Source organism: Sinohyriopsis cumingii, chromosome 11, assembly GCF_028554795.1.
Source record: "Sinohyriopsis cumingii isolate HCF-2022 chromosome 11, ASM2855479v2, whole genome shotgun sequence".
In the NCBI taxonomy this organism is placed as follows: Eukaryota; Metazoa; Mollusca; class Bivalvia; order Unionida; family Unionidae; genus Sinohyriopsis; species Sinohyriopsis cumingii.
Genome location: NC_142971.1, coordinates 75,343,764 through 75,367,659, shown reverse-complemented (window position 1 = coordinate 75,367,659; position 23,896 = coordinate 75,343,764). Strand labels below are relative to the sequence as shown.

Below are 23,896 nucleotides of genomic sequence, written 5' to 3'. Positions count from 1 at the left end.
CTTCTTGGTACTCTTTTTACTCCTTAAATAAGAATTCAACGATTCATCAATGATCAGATATTTAAAGTCTAAATTTTCTGAATTTGTTAACATATCAGGCAAATACTGTATTTATATATCTGCATCCTGAGCCCATGATTTAAAACCAATAATGGTTGACAAGGCTTTATATTTGTGAGTGATTGAATTAACAACATTTTTGTGGTTTTATATCTGTGTGATAAGCTAACAGCAACACTACCTGACATGACTATATATCTCAGCGATCAGTTACCACTAAAAATGATTGGCATGGCCTTACATATGTGTGTTCAATCATTTCTCAGATTATTGCACAAAAATTTTACACCAGTAACTATTCTTTTCACATTTTCATCTTGTCTCATTCTTTTCCAAAAGAAGAACTTTAGTGGTTTGTCCTTGTGACAGCTGTTGTATTTCATGAGTTGCCTCCCTTAGTATATAATTTCAACTAACCAATAGCGTTTAAGAGCAGTGCATTCTATATTGAAAGAAAATGGTGGAAACGGTTGACTTTAAATGGATACTTTGTAAGTTTAACTATGAAAATATTACTGCATACCAAAGAGTCATTATTACAGATGTATGAAAGTATGACTGCGTACCAGAGAGATGCCATTACAGGTGTATGAAAGTAGGACTGCATACCAGAGATACGCTATTTTAGGTGTGTGAAAGTATGACTGCATACCAGAGATAACGCTATTATAGGTGTGTGAAAGTATGACTGCATACCAGAGAGATGCTATTACAGGTGTATGAAAGTACTACTGCATACCAGAGATACACTATTACAGGTGTGTGAAAGTACGACTGCGTACCAGAGAGACGCCATTACAGGTGTGTGAAAGTACGACTGCATATCAGAGAGACGCCATTACAGGTGTATGAAAGTATGACTGCATACCAGAGATACGCTATTATAAGTGTGTGAAAGTATGACTGCATACCAGAGAGACGCTATTACAGGTGTATGAAAGTATGACTGCATACCAGAGATACGCTATTACAAGTGTGTGAAAGTATGACTGCATATCAGAGAGATGCTATTACAGGTGTGTGAAAGTATGACTGCATACCAGAGAGACGCCATTACAGGTGTATGAAAGTATGACTGCATACCAGAGATACGCTATTACAAGTGTGTGAAAGTATGACTGCATATCAGAGAGATGCTATTACAGGTGTGTGAAAGTATGACTGCATACCAGAGAGACGCCATTACAGGTGCATGAAAGTATGACTGCATATCAGAGACGGTATTACAGGTGTGTGAAAGTATGACTTAGTACCAGGGAGGGTCCTTAACATCATAGTTCAAATGATGCCATAGAGGAGACCTGTCCTTAACATTTCTTATAGTTCATATGATGCCATATAGGAGGCCTGTCCTTAATATTAATAATTTTATAGTTCAAATGATGCCATAATGGAGGCCTTTCCTTAACATTTTTTGTAGTTCAAATAATGCCACAGAGGAGGCCTGTCCTTAACATAAACATTTTTATAGTTCAAATGATGCCATAGAGAAGGCATGTACTTATAATTAACATTTTTATAGTTCAAATGATGCCACAGAGGAGGCTTGTCCTTAACATTAACATTTTATTGTTCAAATGATGCCACAGAGGAGGCCTGTCTTTAACACTAACCTTTTTATAGTTCAAATGTAGCCACAGAGGAGGCCTGTCTTTAACACTAACATTTTTATATTTCAAATGATGCCACAGAGGAGGCCTGTCTTTAACACTAACATTTTAAAAGTTCAAATGATGCCACAGAGGAGGCCTGTCCTGAACATTAACATTTTTATAGTTCAAATGATGCCACAGAGGAGGCCTGTCTTTAACACTAACAATTTTTATAGTTCAAATGATGCCATAGAGGAGGCCTTTCCTTAACATTATGCATAATTCAAATGATGCCACAGAGGAGGCCTGTCCTTAACACCAACATTTGTATAGTTCACATAATGCCATAGAGGAGGCCTGTCCTTAACATTATGCATAATTCAAATGATGGTCTAGAGGAGGTCTGTCATTAGAAGGTTGCATAGTTCAAGTGATCATATAGAGGAGGTCTGTCATTAACATTAGTCATAGTTCAAATAATGCCATTCTTATAGATTTCATTATAAGTTCACATATGGTCTTTTTAATACACACCAATGATTCAAGTTTGATATTGCTATCAATGTAGCCATAACATACACATGTATACATTGTTGCTGGATACATGATGCACAGCATACCATATAACTGAGTTGATCAAGCCATCCATGTCAGTTCACTTGGATATTGGCAAGGTCATCAATATTTGCTTGTAGCATACACATCCAGGATATATGACACATCACTAACATGATCCATCCACACTATAAGCTCACATGGATATTGGTAAGGTCATCAGTAGCAAATGTAGGAAGCATGACACGTGACTGAAGTGATCAAGAGAAAAAGTAACCTCACTTGCAAAGTCATCAATATAGCTTACAGTAAGGATACCTGTACACAACTAAGGTGATCAAATCAAGCTATAACTAATTTTGATATTGGCATGGTCATCAGTGTAGCCTGGTGCATGTAAATCCAGTACACATGTAATAATAAAATGATATCAAAGATAAAGTTACTAGACATGGATATTTGTAAGGTCAAGTAAGAATACCTATATCATGCTATATGATGCTATATAATGTAATAATGGTGAAACAGAAAGCAGTTTCAAGCAGATAAATATTACTTTTATAACATCAATAAACCAATCAAACTAAAGGCTTTTGTCATCTTGTAATTGCAGGTAATTTCTCGCATAGAGGTGGAAAAAATGAGCAAGGAAGGAACTCTCAGAATAGAAAAAAGTGAAGAACTGGATCTGTTTCTGAGATTTCTGCACGAAACAGGCATAATCATCTACTTCAGGTGAGATTAAAATGGTTAATACCTGTATTGTAGATGGTGCATTGTGTCTATGTTTTAACAGTCTTGTATTGTAGATGGTGCATTGTGTCTATGCTGCTTGAACATTCCTATGTAAAAGATGGTGCATTTTGTCCATGCTTTAACAGTCCTGTATTGTAGATGGTTCATTGTGTCCTTGTTTCTAACAATCATGTATTGTACATGGTTCATTGTGTCCATGTTTCTAACAATCATGTATTGTAGATGGTGCATTGTGTCCTTGTTTCTAACAATCATGTATTGTACATCGTTCATTGTGTCCATGTTTCTAACAGTCATGTATTGTAGATGGTGCATTGTGTCTATGCTTTAACAGTCCTGTATTGTAGATGGTTCATTGTGTCCATGTTTCTAACAGTCCTGTATTGTAGATGGTGCATTGTGTCTATGCACTTACAGTCCTGTATTGTAGATGGTGCATTGTGTCTATGCTTTATCAGTCCTGGATTGTAGATGGTTCATTGTGTCCATGTTTCTAACAGTCCTGTATTGTAGATGGTTCATTGTGTCCATGTTTCTAACAGTCCTGTATTGTAGACGGTGCATTGTGTCTATGCACTTACAGTCCTTTATTGTTGATGGTGCATTGTGTTCATGCTGTACAGTCCTGTACTGTAGATGGTGCATTGTGTCTATTCTCTTACAGTCCTTTATTGTTGATGGTGCATTGTTTTCATGATTTAACAGTCCTGTATTGTAAATGCTGCATTGTGTCAATGCTTTAACAGTCCTGTATTGTAGATTGTGCATTGTGTCTATGCTTTAACAGTCCTGTATTGTAGATGGTGCATTGTGTCCACGCTTTAATAATCCTGTATTGTAGATGGTGCATTGTGTCCATGTTCCTAACAGTCCTGTATTGTAGATGCTGCATTGTGTCTATTTTTCTGGCAGTGTATTCTAGTTTCATACTGACAAAAAGTTTCAACTATTGCCATTGAATCCATTTTAACGATACATCAGCACCATCCTAACTATATATTTCTGAGAAAGTTTAGGCTGAGATGAGACATGGAAAATAAAGATGATGGCAAAAGTGGTCAAATCCTGACAATTAAATGTCAGATATAGAGATAAATTACATTAAATTAAAAAAGTCCAAGCCCTTCACGGATTTAATATCACGCCATCATGGGATGCAATCCAAGATAAAAGTGATGGTCATTTTGTATTTATCCTTATGTCTGTATCTAGTGTATCGCTTAACTACACAATGTACTGGAGTGTACATCAGGCATAGTCAACGTCCTTAAGTCTGTACAGTGCATCACATGTTGGAGACCCCTGGTCAACATCCTCAAATTTTTATAGCGGGTTGCATGTTTGAGACCCCTGGTCAACATCCTCAAATCTGTCAAAGTGGGTCACATCTGATCTACATTCTCTAGTCACTACAACATGTTTGAGACCCCTGCTCTACATCCTCAAGTCTGTGCATATTATATCTCATACATACTGGAGGGTGCATTAGGCCTTACTGTACAATATACTATGTGTATTAGACTTATTCTACATCATCAAGCCTGTACCTACTGTGTATCTAACTGTACAACATACTGGATAATGCATTAGGACTTACTGTACAATATACTAGGTGTATTAGATGTAGTCTACATCTTCGAGCCTGTACCTACTGTATCCCTATCTGTACAACATACTGGAGGGTGAATTAGGTGTAGTCTACATCTTTAAGCCTATACCTAATGCATTTCTAAATGTACAACGTAATGAAGGCTACATTAGGCCTTACTGTGCAATATGCTAGGTGTATTAGAGATATAGTCTACATCTTCAAGCCTGTACCTACTGTATCTCTAACTGTACAACATGCTAGGTGTATTAGACATAGTCTACTTCTTCAAGCCTGTACCTACTGACCTTTTACTGCACAACATACTGGAGGGCACATCAAGCATAGTAAACATCCTCAAGTCTGTACAGCAGGTCGCATGTTTAAGACCCCTGGTCTACATCCTCATGTCTGTACAGCAGGTCGCATGTTTAAGACCCCTGTCTACATCCTCAAAACTGTACAATAGGTCACATGTTTGAGACCCCTGGTCTACATCCTCATGTCTGTACAGTGGGGCACATGTTTGAGACCACTGGACAACATCCTCAAGTCTGTACATATTATATCTCATACATACTGCAGGGTGCACTAGGCCTTACTGTATAATATACTATGTGTATTAGACTTATTCTACATCATCAAGCCTGTACCTACTGTGTATCTAACTGTACAACATGCTGGAGGATGCATCAGTCCTTACTGTACAACATACTAAATGTATTAGATATAGTCTACATCTTCAAGCCAGTACCTACTGTATCTCTAACTGTACAGCATACTGGTGGGTGCATTAGGCGATGTCTTGTGTTCAAGCCTGTACCTACTGTATTTCTTACTGTATGACAAACTTGATGATGCATCTGGTCCAGTCAACATCTATGAGATAGTGGAGGGTGCATCCCGAAGCTCCCAGTCTGCATGTTGTAGCTGACATTAGTTAGCTCTTACTTTTTGAAATAGTTGAAAGTACTTCAGGCCTAGTCTTTATCCTCAAGCTTGGGGTTGGTGTTATGAGATGGTAAGGAAACATTTGTGCTTATATGATAAGTATGAATTTCATGTGTGCACAATGAAACTCATTTCAAAATATTTGGGACCAAATTCAATTATCTACTTTTGTGAGATTTTCATTTTACTGAGGATTTCAGAGATATGAAATAAAGTCTTTTACTAAGTACTTACGTGACAAGAGAGATAATTTATGAGAGACATATGTGTTTGTGAGGTGGACAGAATTGTTAAAGCCTTTTTTAAAATTTGATAACAACTTAGCTAAACAATATTTGCTCCTTCCATGGCAATCACTTCCAGTCACATATATACATACAGTTCTACATAGAAATACCATTCTAGTCTCAAGAAACATTTAAGGATTAAAATACTTTTAGAAATTTATGTCCATTAGTATTATCAATGAACATCGATAATTTCTGAATTTTCCTTTCTATTCATAATTCTCCTATACCCATTTCCTTTTCTAGTTCTTTCAGTGCAGTTTTTGGCACAAATTCATGTTCTTTGATCAGATTAAAGTGAGTAAAGACAAATGACATGTAATGATATTTAATTCTTTGAGTAAAGACAAATGATATGCATTTCACTGTGTGAGTAAAGACAAATGACATGCAAAGATAACGTCACTGTGTGAGTAAAGACAAATGACATGTAATGATATTTCATTGTGTGAGTAAAGACAAATGACATGTAATGATATTTCACTGTGTGAGTAAATACATATGACGTGTACTGATACTTCATTGTGTTAGTAAAGACAAATGATCTGTAATGATATTTCACTGTGTGAGTGAAAACAAATGACATAAATTAATTGTCCTCCATGTGAGTAAAAACAAATGACAGCAGTCATGGCTGCTGAATTAATGCAAGATTTTATTTCTTTATGAGTGACTTCCAATGACAGCCGTCATTGCAAGTTAAATACATGTAAGTGATATCTCAATGCAATTGAAGACAAATGACATGTAATGATACTTCATTGTGTGAGTAAAGACACATGACATGTAATGATATTTCAATGTTTGAGTAGAGACAAATGACATGAATTAATTGTTGTCCATGTGAGTAAATATAAATGACATGTAATGAAACTTCATTGTGTGAGTAAAGATAACTGAGATGAAATAATTGTCCTCCATGTGAATCAAGACAGATGACAGCAGTCATGGCTACTGAACTAATGCAATGATTTTATTTCTTTATGAGTGAAGTCCAATGACAGCCGTCATGGCAAGTTAAGTACATGTTATTGTTATCTCAATGCAGTTGAAGACAAATGATATGTAATGTTGGGATATTTTCACACATATGAGCTACCCGCTCCAGTGGCCTAGTGGTAAGAACATCTGTTTTGGATGTGGGAGGTCGTGGGTTCAATCCCTGGCCAAGTCATATTAAAGACTTACAAAAATGGTACCTACAGCTGCCTCGCTTGGCACTCAGCATTACGAGGTTAGTGTTAGGACTGGTCTGCCTGGTGTCAGGATAATGTGACTGGCTGGGACATCATGCTACGTGTCTGCGGCATGATGCCCCAGTGCTTGACATCATTATAAACTGCCACATTGTAGACATCATAGTAATATGACTGAACAATTATTAAAGCTGCGTTAAAAATCCAAATCACATGCACACACACTGCAGCTCCCTTAGTTGCGAATCTCAGTGGTGCCCAAGTTATGACTCGCATGGTCTGCACAGATTGTCTCCTCTTGTAATGAAAACCACATGTAAGAAATATTAGACCCACTTAGGCATCTTGTTGGGTATGTTAGGACTGCATTTTAACATGTGCACATGTATGCTTCTTTCACCAACAAGTTTGAAGATTCAGAAAATATGCTGGGTTTGTTGGGATTGCATTTCAAAAGAGACATAAAAAAATTACCTACCTACCCAATTCTAAAACCAGTGCAATAGGAAACTTTTTTGGGGCCTAACAGAAAAAAATCATTGCTTGATTCGAAATCATGTGTTATACTGCTACCTTTAAATAAAGAGTAATTAAATAATTCTTAATCCTGTGAAATATTTATGCTTTTCAGTATTGATGTTCTGAGAGACAATATTGTGTTGGACCCAATATGGTTGATTGATGCCCTGAAATCCCTCATCAATGCTCAACATAGCCTACCAGAAAGCCCTGCTGGCAGTACTGTCTCACTGAAATGGTCTGACTTCAAGGAGAAAGGAATCCTTCACTTAGAACTTGTCGGTTTGTAAATTTCTTTTTGTTACCTGTTTTCATAGCATGTCTGCATTACACCCTCAATAGCATAGAAGCTATTTCACCTACAAAATATGTATGTGGATGCATCTTAAAAACAGAATTCAGCCATACCAAGTGTATTATTACAACCTAATTTGCTTATTTGAGTAAGTTGTATTTTATGCTGTTTTAATATTCAAATTTGGAACAATATCACACCAAAATTCAAAAAACGATACATCTTTACAAAAGTAAATCAGGAACACTAGGATTATAAGACCCATTTTTCATATTAACAAATTTTCATGTCACACTGACTATTGTATTTTCTGTTATTCATTTCACTATGCTATATTGACACATGTTCATCGAATGAAATTTGGTCTATGGATCCATCTTAATTAAAGTAACTAAGCCATACCAAAACTAGGTCTTTATTACCTAATTTGCATAGATCAGTGACTTCGCTGTTTCTAGGTGTCTGTTTATTACACCTGCATTATCATTTAACTTATTTCATATAGACTCATGAAAATGTGTGTGGATGCATCTCTTTTCCGTGTTAATTCAACAATTCCAACACTAGATCAATTTGACCAGAATTGTATGATTAATTAATGTTCATTTCAACATTATGTTTCTCATTTCAACATGACAGTTGGTACGCAAGTGCATTTATGGGAAAGTAAATCATAAAACTGGGTTTGTGTGTTCCAAGTTTCATGCATAGGTGTCTTTGTATTTTCAGCAGTCAGTTTGTTTCATCTTTATTTTCACCCTGTTTCACCTATGCTTGTGAATATTGGAAATGTGACTGCATTTCAAGGAGAGTATCTCACTGTATCAAAAAGAAACCATTATGACCCCATTTTTGCAGATTACATGATTCATATTAACAATTAATTACAATAAATTATCAATTCTCCTTTTGAAAATAGGTCTCCCAATAAACTCCATATATTTGTGTACCATTGTAATGTTTTTGTTAGTATCGTGATAAGTGAATCATATGCATATAATAATGCTGTCCATGTCAGTCCACAAGATCATAATCTACACAGATGTACAAAAGCTGGCATCAGTATGTCAGTCCATAAGGTCATAATCTACACAAATGTAAAACTCCGTTACGGATCACTGCCATCTCACCCCTGTCTGCATAGGTTCGAGTGTCGGATTCGGTTCACATGGGTATGTGAGAAAGCTTGCCAGTAGCTTCTCATGGGTCGGTGGTTCTTTCCAAGGTTTTCCTGGGTTCGTCCACCACCATTAATACTGGCCGCCATGTATAGCCTATTGTGTGCTGAAAAATGACGTTAAACATTACAACAACAATAAAATCTGGCATCAGGTGGTGATTCCTGGTATAAAAAATCTTAAACAATTTGAGATGTATTATTGTTAGTGAAAATGTTTGAGCCACATTTTTTCATAAAGCAAAGAGTGGTTCCAGATAGCATGATATAAAAAAAACAGCTGGCAAAGCTAACTAAGGCATAGGGATACAAGGTATGGTACAAGCAAGGCATAGAGATACAAGGTAATTGTAAGAGAAAGACATAGGGATACAAGGTAATGGTGTAATTAAGACATAGGGATATATGTTAAGGGTGTAGGTAAGATATAAGGATACAAGATAACGGTTTAAGTAAGGCAGGGATACAAGGTAAGGGTATACGTAAGACATAGGAATGCGAGGAAAGGTACAAATAAAGCATAAAGATACACTATAAAGGTAGAGGTAAGGCATAGGAATATCAGGTATGGTACCAGTAATGCATGGGGATATATTAAGTGAGGTACAAGTCAGGCATATAGATAGAACTGACATAATAGGTATATATAAAAACATACATAATACTCATTCATAACTTATAATTATAGGAGGTTTATGTACTGGCATGAAAACTTCCAAAACACTCATCCATAACCTAATAGTATAGGAAGTTTATGTATAGCTATAAAAACTTACATTACACTCATCCTAACTGACATTATATGAATCTTAGGTGTAGGTTTAAGAGTTGTTGCAAATGCTGACATGACTTTGTAATGGAAAAAGTAATTATGTTCATTCTCCTCCTTATCATAGCAACCTTGTGAATGTAAATATGACTGAATTGAATTGGTCAATTATATCCATGAGGATAACTCTGATGTTATATCCATGAGGATGCATCTGATATTAAATCCATGAGGATAACTCTGATGTTATATCCATGAGGATAAGTCTGATATTAAATCCATGAAGATAAGTCAGATATTATATACATGAGGATAAGTCTGATATTATATCCATGAGGATAAGTCCGATATTATATCCATGAGGATAGGTCTGATATTATATCCATGAGGATACGTCTGATGTTATATCCATGAGGATAAGTCAGATATTATATCCATGAGGATAAGTCTGATATTATATCCATGAATATAAGTCTGATATTATATCCATGAGGGTAAGTCTGATATTATATCCATGAGGATACGTCTGATGTTATATCCATGAGGATAAGTCAGATATTATATCCATGAGGATAAGTCTGATATTAAATCCATGAAGATAAGTCTGATATTATATACATGACGATAAGTCAGATATTAAATCCATGAGGATAAGTCTGATAATTTAAACTACATGTTTTGAAAAGTACCCCATAACCTGATCATCTTAGAGCATCCAATGGATTAGGAATCATTTGTTTTTCTTTCACAGATGCTATCTGGACAAAGGAAAAGCATCCAGAGCTACATGCCAACAAAGACCACATCTTACTAATAATGGAGCAGTTAAACGTCATTGCCAAGCCAAGAGTCTTGAGTGAGATTGGGGAGAAGGTCAGTTGATGCGAATGTTTTAGTTTTCTTCTCCATTTTGCTAAATTTGCAAAGTTTGCATCTTGTCAAATTTTACATTTTAAATAGAAAAAGCTGAATTTTGAATAACAATACTGCAGTTATGTGATTAAATGTCTTCAAGATTCATTTAAATTGATTGAAAATTGGTAAGCATGTGAACAGGTTTAATGGGGTTTCAACTATGTACCAGTGATGCAAACCCACCATCAAACATGGGAGAAAAGAAAATGCATCTCAGCAGCTGCTTAAATAATATAACTGAAGGCATCCATGCAGAAAGGATTCTCAAATTCACATCAGCAGTAGAGATTGGACTTTTTAATTTTGAAATCATACATTTTTTCTTGAACAAAACAAAACATAGAATTTCAACAAATTGACTAGATAGAACAATGGAATGAGGGACTTTCATGTTGATACAGAAAAATGTTATCAGACTTAAAATATGACTGCCATTTATAAAATTGATATTTAAATTCTTTAAATTGCATCTGAAATTTTCTACATGGAATTTAGCCAATTTTGACAGAAATAATGCTGGCAAGGTTTTCATGTTTTTGGCTTCCATGGTCTATGGTAAGTTGATGTCATAGTAATGGCCTGACAGTCATCTGTGCCGTGTAATGCAACCATTACCAATTATGCATTTAATTGTCCTCACATTTAGAGCAAGAGGGGCTATTATATTTAAACAAATATTACCAATCTGTCAAGCTGCAATGTATCAAATTAGTAATAAAGCGTCAAATGACCTGTTTACAAAATATATTAAACTTAATGGGATAACATTTGACCTTTCAGGTGTTAAAAAAGAATGTCAGTCTGCCTTCAGATATCCCAATACTGCTAGAGTAATACAAAATAGTTGACATGAAAATGATAGCAGATTGCTGTAGAATCTGACTCAATAACAACTATTTCGAGTATGTAAAGTCATGCTGGAAAAATGAACATTTATTACAGAAAATAATGTATCAATGACTCGAGTGTCTGTGATCTGTATCAACCTTGCCCATCACGAGTCTTCCATACTGGGGTTTGAATTCATCTTGCTCAAATAATCATTCCCCTCTATAAATAATTTTGTTTTGGACCTTCATTTGTTCCTCGAAATTCACTAATTTGTTCTTTACATTTTATCTCATTGATCATCTAGCATGCGTTGTCAATTTGTATCAAAACAATGCAAAATCGGTAAGACATTTCCGCCAGCAATGTACTGATTACATTATATTTCGTTATTAATGAATGCACTCTATCGAAAAAGCTCGGTCTGCATGGTTCAGTCTAAAATCAACCATAATGATCTTTTTTTTTATTTTCTTGGGATTTATTATGTGGCCTATTGGTTATCTGAAAGAATTAAAAAGAATTAATTATTGTATAGAATGTGACCACTTCAGTATTCAGTATGGCTGTCATTACTAATGATAGAAAAACTACTCAGCAACTATTCCTCAAAAACTGACCAAATTAGAAATAATGCATTGCAATACTAAATGCTTTAAATTATGTACAAACTGATGTCATAAAAAGGTAAAGAAAACTTAAAGTAATTAATTTGAGAACAGCAATCAGCAGTATTGGAAGAAATTTATGCATAATGCATCCTTCTGTCCCAGATTTCTTTCTAACTGCTCATGCATTTTTAAACTGGATTGCTATGAAACTTTACACATATTTTCGTCAAAAGTTGGTCTTGTGTGAACATGTGCTGATTTGATTAACAATATTGCATATATGGTGGTCAACTTAAAAATCTTGCATTCACTCCTCCTCCAAGAAGTTTGGACATATATCAATATTATTGACCACTTATAATGTGTTGTTGGTCCTAAGTGATACTAGTGATATCTTTCATCAAATACCAGATCATGTTTTATGATGTGTTTGTCCTAAATGGAAACACTGCCAATGCTATTACAATGATGGCCATCTTTAGATTGATGTTATCTGAACTTTGTCTGACTGGATCTCTACAGCAACATATTCTTCTGACATGTAAATAGTTCCAAGTGAAATTGATACCAATCATACATTCAATATAACTTCATCAATGGACATCTTGACAAACTTGTTATCATTACTTCTTCTAGATGGGTTGTCATATCTACAAGGGGTTTTAACAAGAGGCTCTATATGATCTCTAGCTGGTCTTAAGTGAAGACGGATCTAAATTATGTCCTATATAGCTTCCATAATGTCAAATGTCAAAAGGATACAGACCGTATCTAATATGGTAAAAACAGCTGCCATTTTGATGATGTTGCTGTTACAGAAGACAGTTAGAAATGGTTTCAAGTCTTAGCAGTTGCAACAAAACGACAACCAGGAATTATATTCCTGGAATGATTGTTAAGTCAGTTGAGTACCAGTCTATTCAAACTTTTGATGCAGGATCTCCATTATGCTAACCATTTACCTGGCATATATTCATAAATTCTTTAAAATTGAAAAAATAAAAAAAGTTTATTTACCACCCTTTCTTTCCTTAAGTCATTCTTTTTATATGCCCACCATATGACGCTATTATCTTCTCTGTCCAACAATATGTCATCAAGTCCCTTAATACCAAGTAACTCTAAAACTGGACCACTTACAACTACCAATGCTTTTGGATTGTATGACCTATTTTCGCAGAAAAAGTACATGTATATAAATGTTGAGGCCAACATGTCATAGGTCAAAGATATTTTGGATATGATATGCACCTGGAGGTCAGGGTCTGTGTGACTGAAAGAAGAAAAATGGATTCTGCACAATAACATGATTTATACATTTCCAGCCTGTTCTATCAATTTCACAGTAACGTGGAAACTGTCAGAATGAAGGTTCTAATATCCTTATGTGCTAGGAGCACTGAAGAAACACTGTTACATTACCCAAAAGGTTTACTTCAAGATAAATCCAAGGAAATTAATGGTCACAAAAATAGTTGGATATTGTATGGTATTATGTAATATGTACACATCAAATCAACAATTCAAAATAATTGGAAAAGATTCCAGGTATTCAAAATTATTCCGTATTGTGATGATCTTTTTCTAACTCATTTATTATTTGGCCAATCAGTAACTAGGGTATGCATGACATATCTAGAGTACAGAGGTTCTCCTAGGATCATGGGATGCTGACAAGACCTCCATTCAACTATATAGTGGCATACTTTGATGAAATTAGTGTTTCGCGTGAAGTTGTCAATAAATGTAATTTATGAATGGAGAACGTACTTACATGTACTTCTTATAGTACATGCCAGCCACAGAAGAAAATAATTTTAAAAAAAGCCATTAACTTAGATGACATGAATAAGAACTATTTTATGCAATACTATATCATATAGATATCTGTAGCATAGGATAATTGAGGCACAAAGAGACGGGAATTTGCAGAATTAATTTTGCTCAAGAGAGTTCCTTGACTGCAATTTGTGATTGGTTGTGATGATAAAAAACATGTAGATTGGTGTTTTTTTAAGCATCCGAGTTTAATAATGGGCTGAGATAGCATACACATTCTAACTACAGATTGTTCACTATTATACATGTATTATTAATTTTGATGATATACAGTGTTGACTTTTTATACATTTATTGTTCATTTTTTGCTAAGTGGATTCATAGCTGTTTATAAGCAGTTTGTTACAAATAAATTGACTTTGAAAGAAATTCTAATAAGTATTAAAATTACATGAAACAATTTAATTATAAGAATTTAGTCCAGTGTTTTCAGCATATATTGATTCTGCAGTAAGCATAATCCATGTTTTATGTTGGCATGTTTGAATAATATAAACTATGATATTTATACAAGTTACACATGTTAGTATATAATACACAATGTGATGATATTTATAAATAGACACGAAGAATAAAGCGTTAAACTAAGAATTATTCATGACTCTTAAAGATTAAAAGTATTTTTTTATATGGTAAATATAGCTTTACTCAGTTCTTAAATATTCATGTTTGGATTAAAGCTGCAAACTATTGATATATCGGTGAATAGTTTGAGCCCTAATATATGTCACTAAGATAAAACTACATGGTCACTGTAATAACACTAACTGAAACAGAGGCATTTAATCAAACTTGCTTAAATTAATCTTGATCACAAAGCCATTTTTACATTCGGTAAAAGCCAACATGAATGTATTGAGATTTATTAGAGAATAGTTTTTGTTGTCGTCATTCTGGGTTTAACACCATTTTCATAAATGTAGTCTCCAGTATAATTGGCGGAAGAAGAATTTGGGGGAAATCCCTGGTAAGACCCACTGACCCACAACTTGCAGACTTTCTTATATAATCCTTTTAGTCAAGCCCGAGACTCAAACCCACAAAGACAGGTCAGATGGCAATGATCAGTAATGGCGAGTGCTTTAGACCACATGGCCGGGGGGGGGCGGGAGGGGGCAGACAGAGAACAGTAAGTTTGTTGTTTGCTGTGTTCAGAAAGTACTTGATCATCTAAAAACAACCACCACGAAAACAACACAATTATTTCCAAGAAGAAAAAAATAAATTTATTGATCCATTTTTACAGTGTTAGTGGGGCTTTTTTGTTTAAATTGTTTTATTTTGTTGCTTGCTATGATAATGGGAGCTATTTCTTGTTGACTTTTTCTGTATCTTTATATTCTGAATATATTTTTAGGTGGAGAACTACTTCCTTACACCTTGTATGCTTCATCAGGAATCTCCCAGAGAAGTTATCTCCCCTGAACAAGATCCCAGGATGGTGAGCACATCAGTCCTGTGCTTTGTGTTTACAGGAAAATTTCTGCCACCACCCATATTCCATAGGCTTCTAGCAGCCTGTATAGCTCATTGGCCAGTGTCCAAAAAGAAGGAAACAGCAGAAAATCTTATTTTTTGTGGCTGTTGTGTTTTTGACCTGGACCTTTTCCATAGATTGACCTTGCACTGTAGGAGCTACATTGTTTATGCAAGAATAACAAGGATGGTGGTTGATGAAGCCAATACCCCTGACACAAAGCTGTGTAGCCGAGTTAGAAAGTTCATCACTCTGAATCTCTCCAAGATTACATCTTACCTTGGTCAGAACTTACAATATAAGCTATATTCTGAGTCGCCATCATTTGATGATATTCTTCAAGATGAATTGGTCCCTTTTTCACCATTTCAGGCATGGTTTACTGAAGAGGTAAGTTGTTTTCAGCATTACTGAATGGAAAGGATAGATACATTAGTGAATATTATTACTGATTCCTCCTGAGATGCAGTTCTCACATTTTATTGGGTTGACAAGTGTCAAAGTAGTAGGTGGTGTCACTCTACCCCCAGAAATATAACACCATAGGAAAAATGTTCCCACTGGAGAAGGCAGAACTTGATTTAATGCAGTACATAACATCATGTGACATTATGTGATACTGGAATCTGAACTTAATAATGTGTCATGTGATCTGCTACAAGTATACTGTCGTAATATATACAAAAACTTCTTATGCACATTAGCCAACAATTGCTTTCACTACTCTGATCAAGTTTTGATCGGACATGCAATACAAGCTGGTATAACTTAGAGTTCGATAATGCATGAGATGCATGCATATTAATGAGATAATATTTCATCTGATTGGCTGATCTTGTTATCACTGTGAAAGCTTTATTCATACTCTGACTTTCATCAAATCTAGAGAGCTTGTCAGTGTCATTAATGTCGATGGGATATTGATAAAGATCAAGTTATTGGTCATGATGGATACTATTGTCTCATTATCATCCTGGAAGGTATATCTCTGATTAGATTTTAAAACTGACTTGGAAATTAGACTACCCTCATAATCATTTTATATGGTGTTGATTATGATGTAATTATTCAGGTATTATTTTCTATGATTGGCTGAGCTTTTCATTAATCAGAAGGCTACAATTCTGGCTTTATTTGGATTAAACCTGGAAAGCAGTCTTACATCATCATGATGTCAGAGGATTTTGATTATGAGTGATATCGGTCCATATTAATGAAGTAGTTGTACATGTGATTTGTGAGCTTGTAAGCCCATATTGCTTTAATCTGAAATTGATTAATCTTAGAATGCAGGGTTATTTTATCTTGAGAGTTTGATAGTGAGTGAAATGGATGTGAATCGATGTCGTGCTCTTGTTAGTACTCTATAAACTATATTTCTGGTCTCATTGGGATCAGATTTGAAATATGTTGTTGTTGTTATAGGGTTTAATGCCATTTTCAACACACGATAGACTATACATGGCGGCCAATATAATTGGTGCAGGAAGAACCCTGGAAAACCCCAGGAAGAACAACCGACCCACGAGAAGCTACTGGCAGGCTTTCTCACGTACCAACGTTAGCCGAGCTTGAGACTCGAACTCACACAGACAGAGGTGAGATTGCAGTGATCCGTAACGGAGAGCGCTTTAGACCACTCGGCCACTCGGGGCCCCCGATTTGAAATATAGACTTGCATTATCAATTTCTCACACAGTTCAAATAACAAATGAAATCCCTCAACTGCTAAACCAGGTTCCACTTTTTACATCTTAGATCTAATGGAATGTATTTCAGAGTATTAAACAATATTCCAGCATGGTAAAGATTATCATTGTTAGTTCCCAAGTGAAATTATTACAGTTACCACTGAAATGTTATATTCTAAAATGTTTTCTGTCATACCAGTTTAACAGGGTATGGAATTATGTTTTAAAATGTGAAAGTGCTAAATATCTAATAATTTGCATATTGAGAATAGATTCCAACATCCTGGAACTGTCAGTCACTGTTGTTGTTCCCAAATATACGAAGATGTTCCCATGAGAAACATATTTCATCAAAGCTGGGATCTTTCCAGATTTTGGGACTAAACATACTGATCAAAAGATAACTTTCAATTTGTTGTTTATTATTAGCTGGTCTCTGGTTAAAATATCCATCCAACTATTGAGGATTCCAGTAATTCCTTTATTTGAACATGGAGTATAAATATTTAATTATGGATTGTTCCATCGTGTCATTTTTTCCAGTTTTATACAACTTACATGGTATACTTCTCCAACAGTAATTCATCATTGACAGGGTATATAAATATCAACTTCAGGATAAGCAGGGTCACATAATTGCAAGGGAGACAACCCATTACCAGTTTCAGGAAGGTGGGTGGAAGCATTTCTTCCTATACATAATAGCAAGGGAGACACAACTCCTTACCAGTTTCAGGAAGGTGGGTGGCAGTAGCTAGCCACTTCTGCATATAAATTAAAACTTATACTCCCCCTAGTTTTACACAGATAGCTGTCAAACATATTTTGATATCATTAAGTGTAACTTGATCCATGGAAGAAAATTAAAGTTGAATTAAAGACTTTTACTTTAATCTGAAAAGCAGTAATCATATTTTCATGCACCCGTATAACTGTAGCTGTCTCCCATTCAATATGAAAGCAAATGTATCTATTGTAAGCAGATTCAAATAAACTAAAGCTTAATGGATAGACTAACATTGATAAACAACCAGAACTGAATATATACACATATTTCTAATGGCTAATTCCTCAAGATATTCACCAGACCTGACTACATAAACATATTTGTAATGGATAATTCCTCAAGAAAAACTACCAGAACTGACTACATAAACACATTTGTAATGGCTAATTCCTCAAGATATTCACCAGACCTGACTACATAAACATATTTGTAATGGATAATTCCTCAAGAAAAACTACCAGAACTGACTACATAAACACATTTGTAATGGCTAATTCCTCAAGATAAACTACCAGACTTGAATACATAACATGTTTGTAATGGCTACTTCCTCAAGATAAATTCCAAGACCTGAATACACAAACATGTACACGTTTGTAATGGCTAATTCCTCAAGATAAACTACCAGAAATGACTACATAAACATATTTGTAATGGATAATTCCTCAAGATAAACTACCAGAACTGACCACATAAACATATTTACATATTTGTAATGGATAATTCCTCGAGCTAAACAACCAGAACAGAATATATAAACACATTTCTAATGGCTAATTCCTCAAGATATTCACCAGACCTGACTACATAAACATATTTGTAATGGATAATTCCTCAAGATAAACTACCAGAACTGACTACATAAACACATTTGTAATGGCTAATTCCTCAAGATAAACTACCAGACTTGAATACATAACATGTTTGTAGTGGCTACTTCCTCAAGATAAATTCCAAGACCTGAATACACAAACATGTACACGTTTGTAATGGCTAATTCCTCAAGATAAACTACCAGAAATGACTACATAAACATATTTGTAATGGATAATTCCTCAAGATAAACTACCAGACTTGAATACATAACATGTTTGTAATGGCTACTTCCTCAAGATAAATTCCAAGACCTGAATACACAAACATGTACACGTTTGTAATGGCTAATTCCTCAAGATAAACTACCAGAAATGACTACATAAACATATTTGTAATGGATAATTCCTCAAGATAAACTACCAGAACTGACCACATAAACATATTTACATATTTGTAATGGATAATTCCTCGAGCTAAACAACCAGAACTGAATATATAAACACATTTCTAATGGCTAATTCCTCAAGATATTCACCAGACCTGACTACATAAACATATTTGTAATGGATAATTCCTCAAGATAAACTACCAGAACTGACTACATAAACACATTTGTAATGGCTAATTCCTCAAGATAAACTACCAGACTTGAATACATAACATGTTTGTAATGGCTACTTCCTCAAGATAAATTCCAAGACCTGAATACACAAACATGTACACGTTTGTAATGGCTAATTCCTCAAGATAAACTACCAGAAATGACTACATAAACATATTTGTAATGGATAATTCCTCAAGATAAACTACCAGAACTGACCACATAAACATATTTACATATTTGTAATGGATAATTCCTCGAGATAAACAACCAGAACTGAATATATAAACACATTTCTAATGGCTAATTCCTCAAGATATTCACCAGACCTGACTGCATAAACATATTTGTAATGGCTAATTCCACAAGATAAACTACCAGAACTGACTACATAAACACATTTGTAATGGCTAATTCCTCAAGATAAACTACCAGACTTGAATACATAACATGTTTGTAATGGCTACTTCCTCAAGATAAATTCCAAGAACTGAATATATAAACATGTACACGTTTGTAATGGCTAATTCCTCAAGATAAACTACCAGAAATGACTACATAAACATATGTGTAATGGATAATTCCTCAAGATAAACTTCCAAAACTGACCACATAAACACATTTGTAATGGATAATTCCTTGAGATAAACTACCAGAACTGACTACATAAACATATTTGTAATGGATAATTCCTCGAGATAAACTACCAGAACTGACTACATAAACATATTTGTAATGGCTAATTCCATAAGATAAACTACCAGAACTGATTACTTAAACTTATTTGTAATGGCTAATTCCTCAAGATAAATTACCAGACCTGAATACATAAACATGTACATGTTTGTAATGGCTAATTCCTCAAAATAAATTACAGTCCTGAATACATGAACATGTACATGTTTGTAATGGCTAATTCGTCAAGATAAATTACCAGACCTGAATACATAAACACATTTGTACTAGTAATTCATCCAGATAGTGACTTTTATGTCAGCACACACTTCATATATTGCTAATACCAATGACAACTCTATGTTATTTTTATTAATGAAAACAACATTGGTAATTTCCAAAAGTCCCAAAAGGAGTACAAAGTGAAATGGCATGTAAGAGACTTGTTACTGAGTTACCTATATATGTGTATATATGATTCAGAGTTTGTAGATAACTATGTTTTGTAACTATGAATAAATAAGGATAAACAATTTATTACCTTTTTTATTATGTGTAATGTATCATTTAAAGTATTTATAATATATTTTGACTTGATAAAATATTCAAGCTTATACATCATATTTCAAATTTCACAGCTTTTATTTTTTTTAATATATCTGTCAGTATTAATTAGTAAATGCAAAATGTCTTATGCTCTTTAAACTATGTTAAGTTAGTGTGAAATTTGAATTATGTCCCCTATACAGTTATTAAAGAATGATTCAGTATTATTCTTCTTTATAAAATAAACATAAAATAATGAAAAAGTGAAAAAACTAATATTATAAAATGTTTCTAATATATTAAAAAAGAGGTTTAATGAAATAACTGTACATTATTTTATATTTAATTAATTTATTCAATAATTATTTATATTCTTGTCATTATTTTGCAATAAATATCTGAATTATTATATGCTCATTTTGTTCTCCATTAACTTTACATTGTCAGAATCGTGCAATAATACCCGATACTGAACTTGCATGCAAATACACATATTGCATTCACATGCATAAAGAAACTACTTTATATTGTAAATAAACAAAGGACCTAGATGCCATCACTTTTGATTTGTAAACAAATCATGTACACTCGCGTAATAGGCGCTTTATGTCGTGGTTGTTTAAACTTGTTTCTGAATGGCCTAAAGCATTTGTTTCATGGACTGCCACATACCAGCTGCTTTGGCACATTCTTTGTTAACTTTGTTAATACAATGTTTTGGATTTAGGCTAGTTATACAACAGACACAAGAAAGGGTCCTTACAAATAACATACAAGTGACAAGGCATATACTGTCTTCTTTAGCTGGTGATAAGAATGGCAAAAAATATACTTATAGTTTTACATCCTGAATTTCCTCAAAATGTACTTTCTTAGTTCTGCAAATCCGAATTACATTTGCAATGTCATAGGTTCTAAGTCTTGATTACACATTTCACAATTGTACTGTAATTTTGAATATAAGTGCAATTACAACCTCCTTACTGTACTCAAAATGAAATAAGCATTAAATTCCATAGCGTCTTTTTGATAATTGCAATTGAAAGACTTGATAGTTTTCTCACATTATGATGTCAATTATTCAGTGACAGAAACAGAAACATTGTGATATCAATGCACTTCTCCCTCAATTCTTCAAACTGATGTAATTCATGTGGAATTGTCATATATAAATCGAATCCGTAATCACGAAATTTTGTAGAATCGACAAAAATACCAAAATCGATTCATTCCAGATGAAATGAAAAAGTTGTTGCAATGCGCATTTATTCACAATTTAACTCCAAATTTCAACTAGACACACAATTTTCTTATGAAAGTTATGATCAGCGCGCATTCAAATGTATCAGAACGGAGTTATGTGCCAATAATAATGTTGTTGTTGTGTAATGATGAATTGTGTATTTAGTTTGGAATATGACATGCATTCAGTTACTTTGTTTCTTGTAGTGTGTTTTGTTAATATAATTAAGCATAGGTAGCATACAAAAATTAGCATATAATTAAAAGGTTACTGCATTTGTATGGGAAAATACGAACTTGTTTTGTTGGATGGTTATACTTCACTCCCAAGGTCATACAGAAGTTCCATTCAAAAAACTTGTTCATATTTTCCCTTATAAATGCGGTAACCTAAAACTATATAAATGAGGTTAAAGTGGAGTAAACAAACACAAGTAAACACAACAAAATGTAAAATTTTGAATTTATTTAATACAGTAATGAATGTCATACAGAATATTTGAGTTTAGACCTTTTGAAGATGGTGTATTAAGAAAATGAATCCAATTATTGGTAACTTTGACACAATTGAATGCTGCCCTGTTGAACAACTATGAATCGTAAAACCATTATTGTAGTGACAATGAAATTGGGAATGTCCTCAGTGTTGTCTTTGACTATATCCATTTATTTGTTTTATGATGAATTAAATACATACTGTATCAATGTTTTCCTGGATATTGTTGACTGTAAATGATATAGCAGTAGCTTTAAGTTTTGGGGACTATTTCATCAGTGACTGTAAATTACATGCCAGTGTCATTAAGTTTTGTGGAATATTTATGTAACACTTATTTTATGACATTAAATTATGTCTCATACTTGATAAAACAGATATAATGAAAGCATTATTTTATTTTGACATCCATGATATAGTCTCCTTTTTTCATTGAATCTTTTGGAACTTGGCTATTCAGGATTGTCTTGATGTGATGTTGAACCTATGCATACATGTCATGTTGAACATGTTGTTTCCATGACGGCGATGGATATACATGTCATTTTGAACATGTTGTTTCCATGACAGTGATGGACATACACATCATGTTGAACATGTTGTTTCCATGACTGCGATGGATATACATGTCATCTTGAACATGTTGTTTTCATGACTCTTTCAGCGAATACATTGAAGGTCAGCAATCTGATATTTATTTAGAAGTTCATGGTCATGGCTCCATGTTTTATATTGAAAGGCCTGTGTGCATGACATTGCAGACTAGATCGTTTATGGTTGGATTTTTATAAAATATGGATTGTGAATTATATTTGTATGAAGAATACACTGAATGGATGCCAACTCAAGGGTTATATCACATGATTTGGATTTATAATAGCATTCTGTTGAGTAATTCAAACAAATTTGACTGACAACAAGCTAAGTATGTTGGTAGATCTTAACAGGATCTGATATTAGCTTAGCCCCTGGTGGCCTAGTGGTTTTAAGTAATCGACTTTTCAGATAACCGTCAACTTACATCTGTCCACATGGGTGGGAGCCTCAGGCATATCCATTATGGGTACATGAGAAAGCTGACTGTAGTTTCCCATGGGTCGGAGATTCTTACAGCGTTTTTCCTGGGTTCTTTCTCGACTAATTGCATTAGCTGCCATATATAGCCTATCTTCGCCTGAGAATTGACATGAAACCGAAATAAACCGACCAACCAGGATTCCAGGCGATCTTTATATCTATCTTTTATGAGCAAATTTGCTTGGACCTGAACTGTTAGATGAAGCCATCAAGACTGTTTGCATCAACAGGGGTTGGACCATCTGAATATATATATATATATATATATATATATATATATATATATATATATATATATATATATATATATATATATATGTTACCTTTAGCTTATTTCTTATAATCTATCATGTCTATGCTGTCTTTCTTTGTAGTCAATAAGACATTATGGACGTTGAGTGTTTAGTTGCCGGATGGCAGTAATTTCTTTATGATTGAGGTGTTCATTCAGTGCTCAGTTGCCAGAGTACTGCCATTTCTTTATTAATGCTATGTCCATTCAGTACTCTGTTGCCAGAGTACTGACATTCCTTTAATAATGCTATGTTCA

The 23,896-nt window shown here is 34.2% G+C and overlaps 1 protein-coding gene across 9 annotated transcripts in view; it reads left to right on the top strand.

The window, feature by feature from the left end:
* Positions 1-23,896, top strand: part of LOC149788763 (uncharacterized) — a 168,994-nt gene that overhangs the window by 121,651 nt on the left and 23,447 nt on the right. For all 9 annotated transcript variants that reach the window (XR_016424243.1, XR_016424242.1, XM_089974858.1 and 6 more), the window contains 4 exons: positions 2,821-2,942; positions 7,617-7,786; positions 10,497-10,618; positions 15,296-15,805. Coding sequence is in view for 7 of the 9 variants with exons in the window: in XM_089974858.1 (XP_089830984.1) it covers positions 2,821-2,942; positions 7,617-7,786; positions 10,497-10,618; positions 15,296-15,805 (924 nt within the window). In the remaining 2 variants the exon portion in view is untranslated. The remainder of the gene's footprint in view (positions 1-2,820; positions 2,943-7,616; positions 7,787-10,496; positions 10,619-15,295; positions 15,806-23,896) is intronic.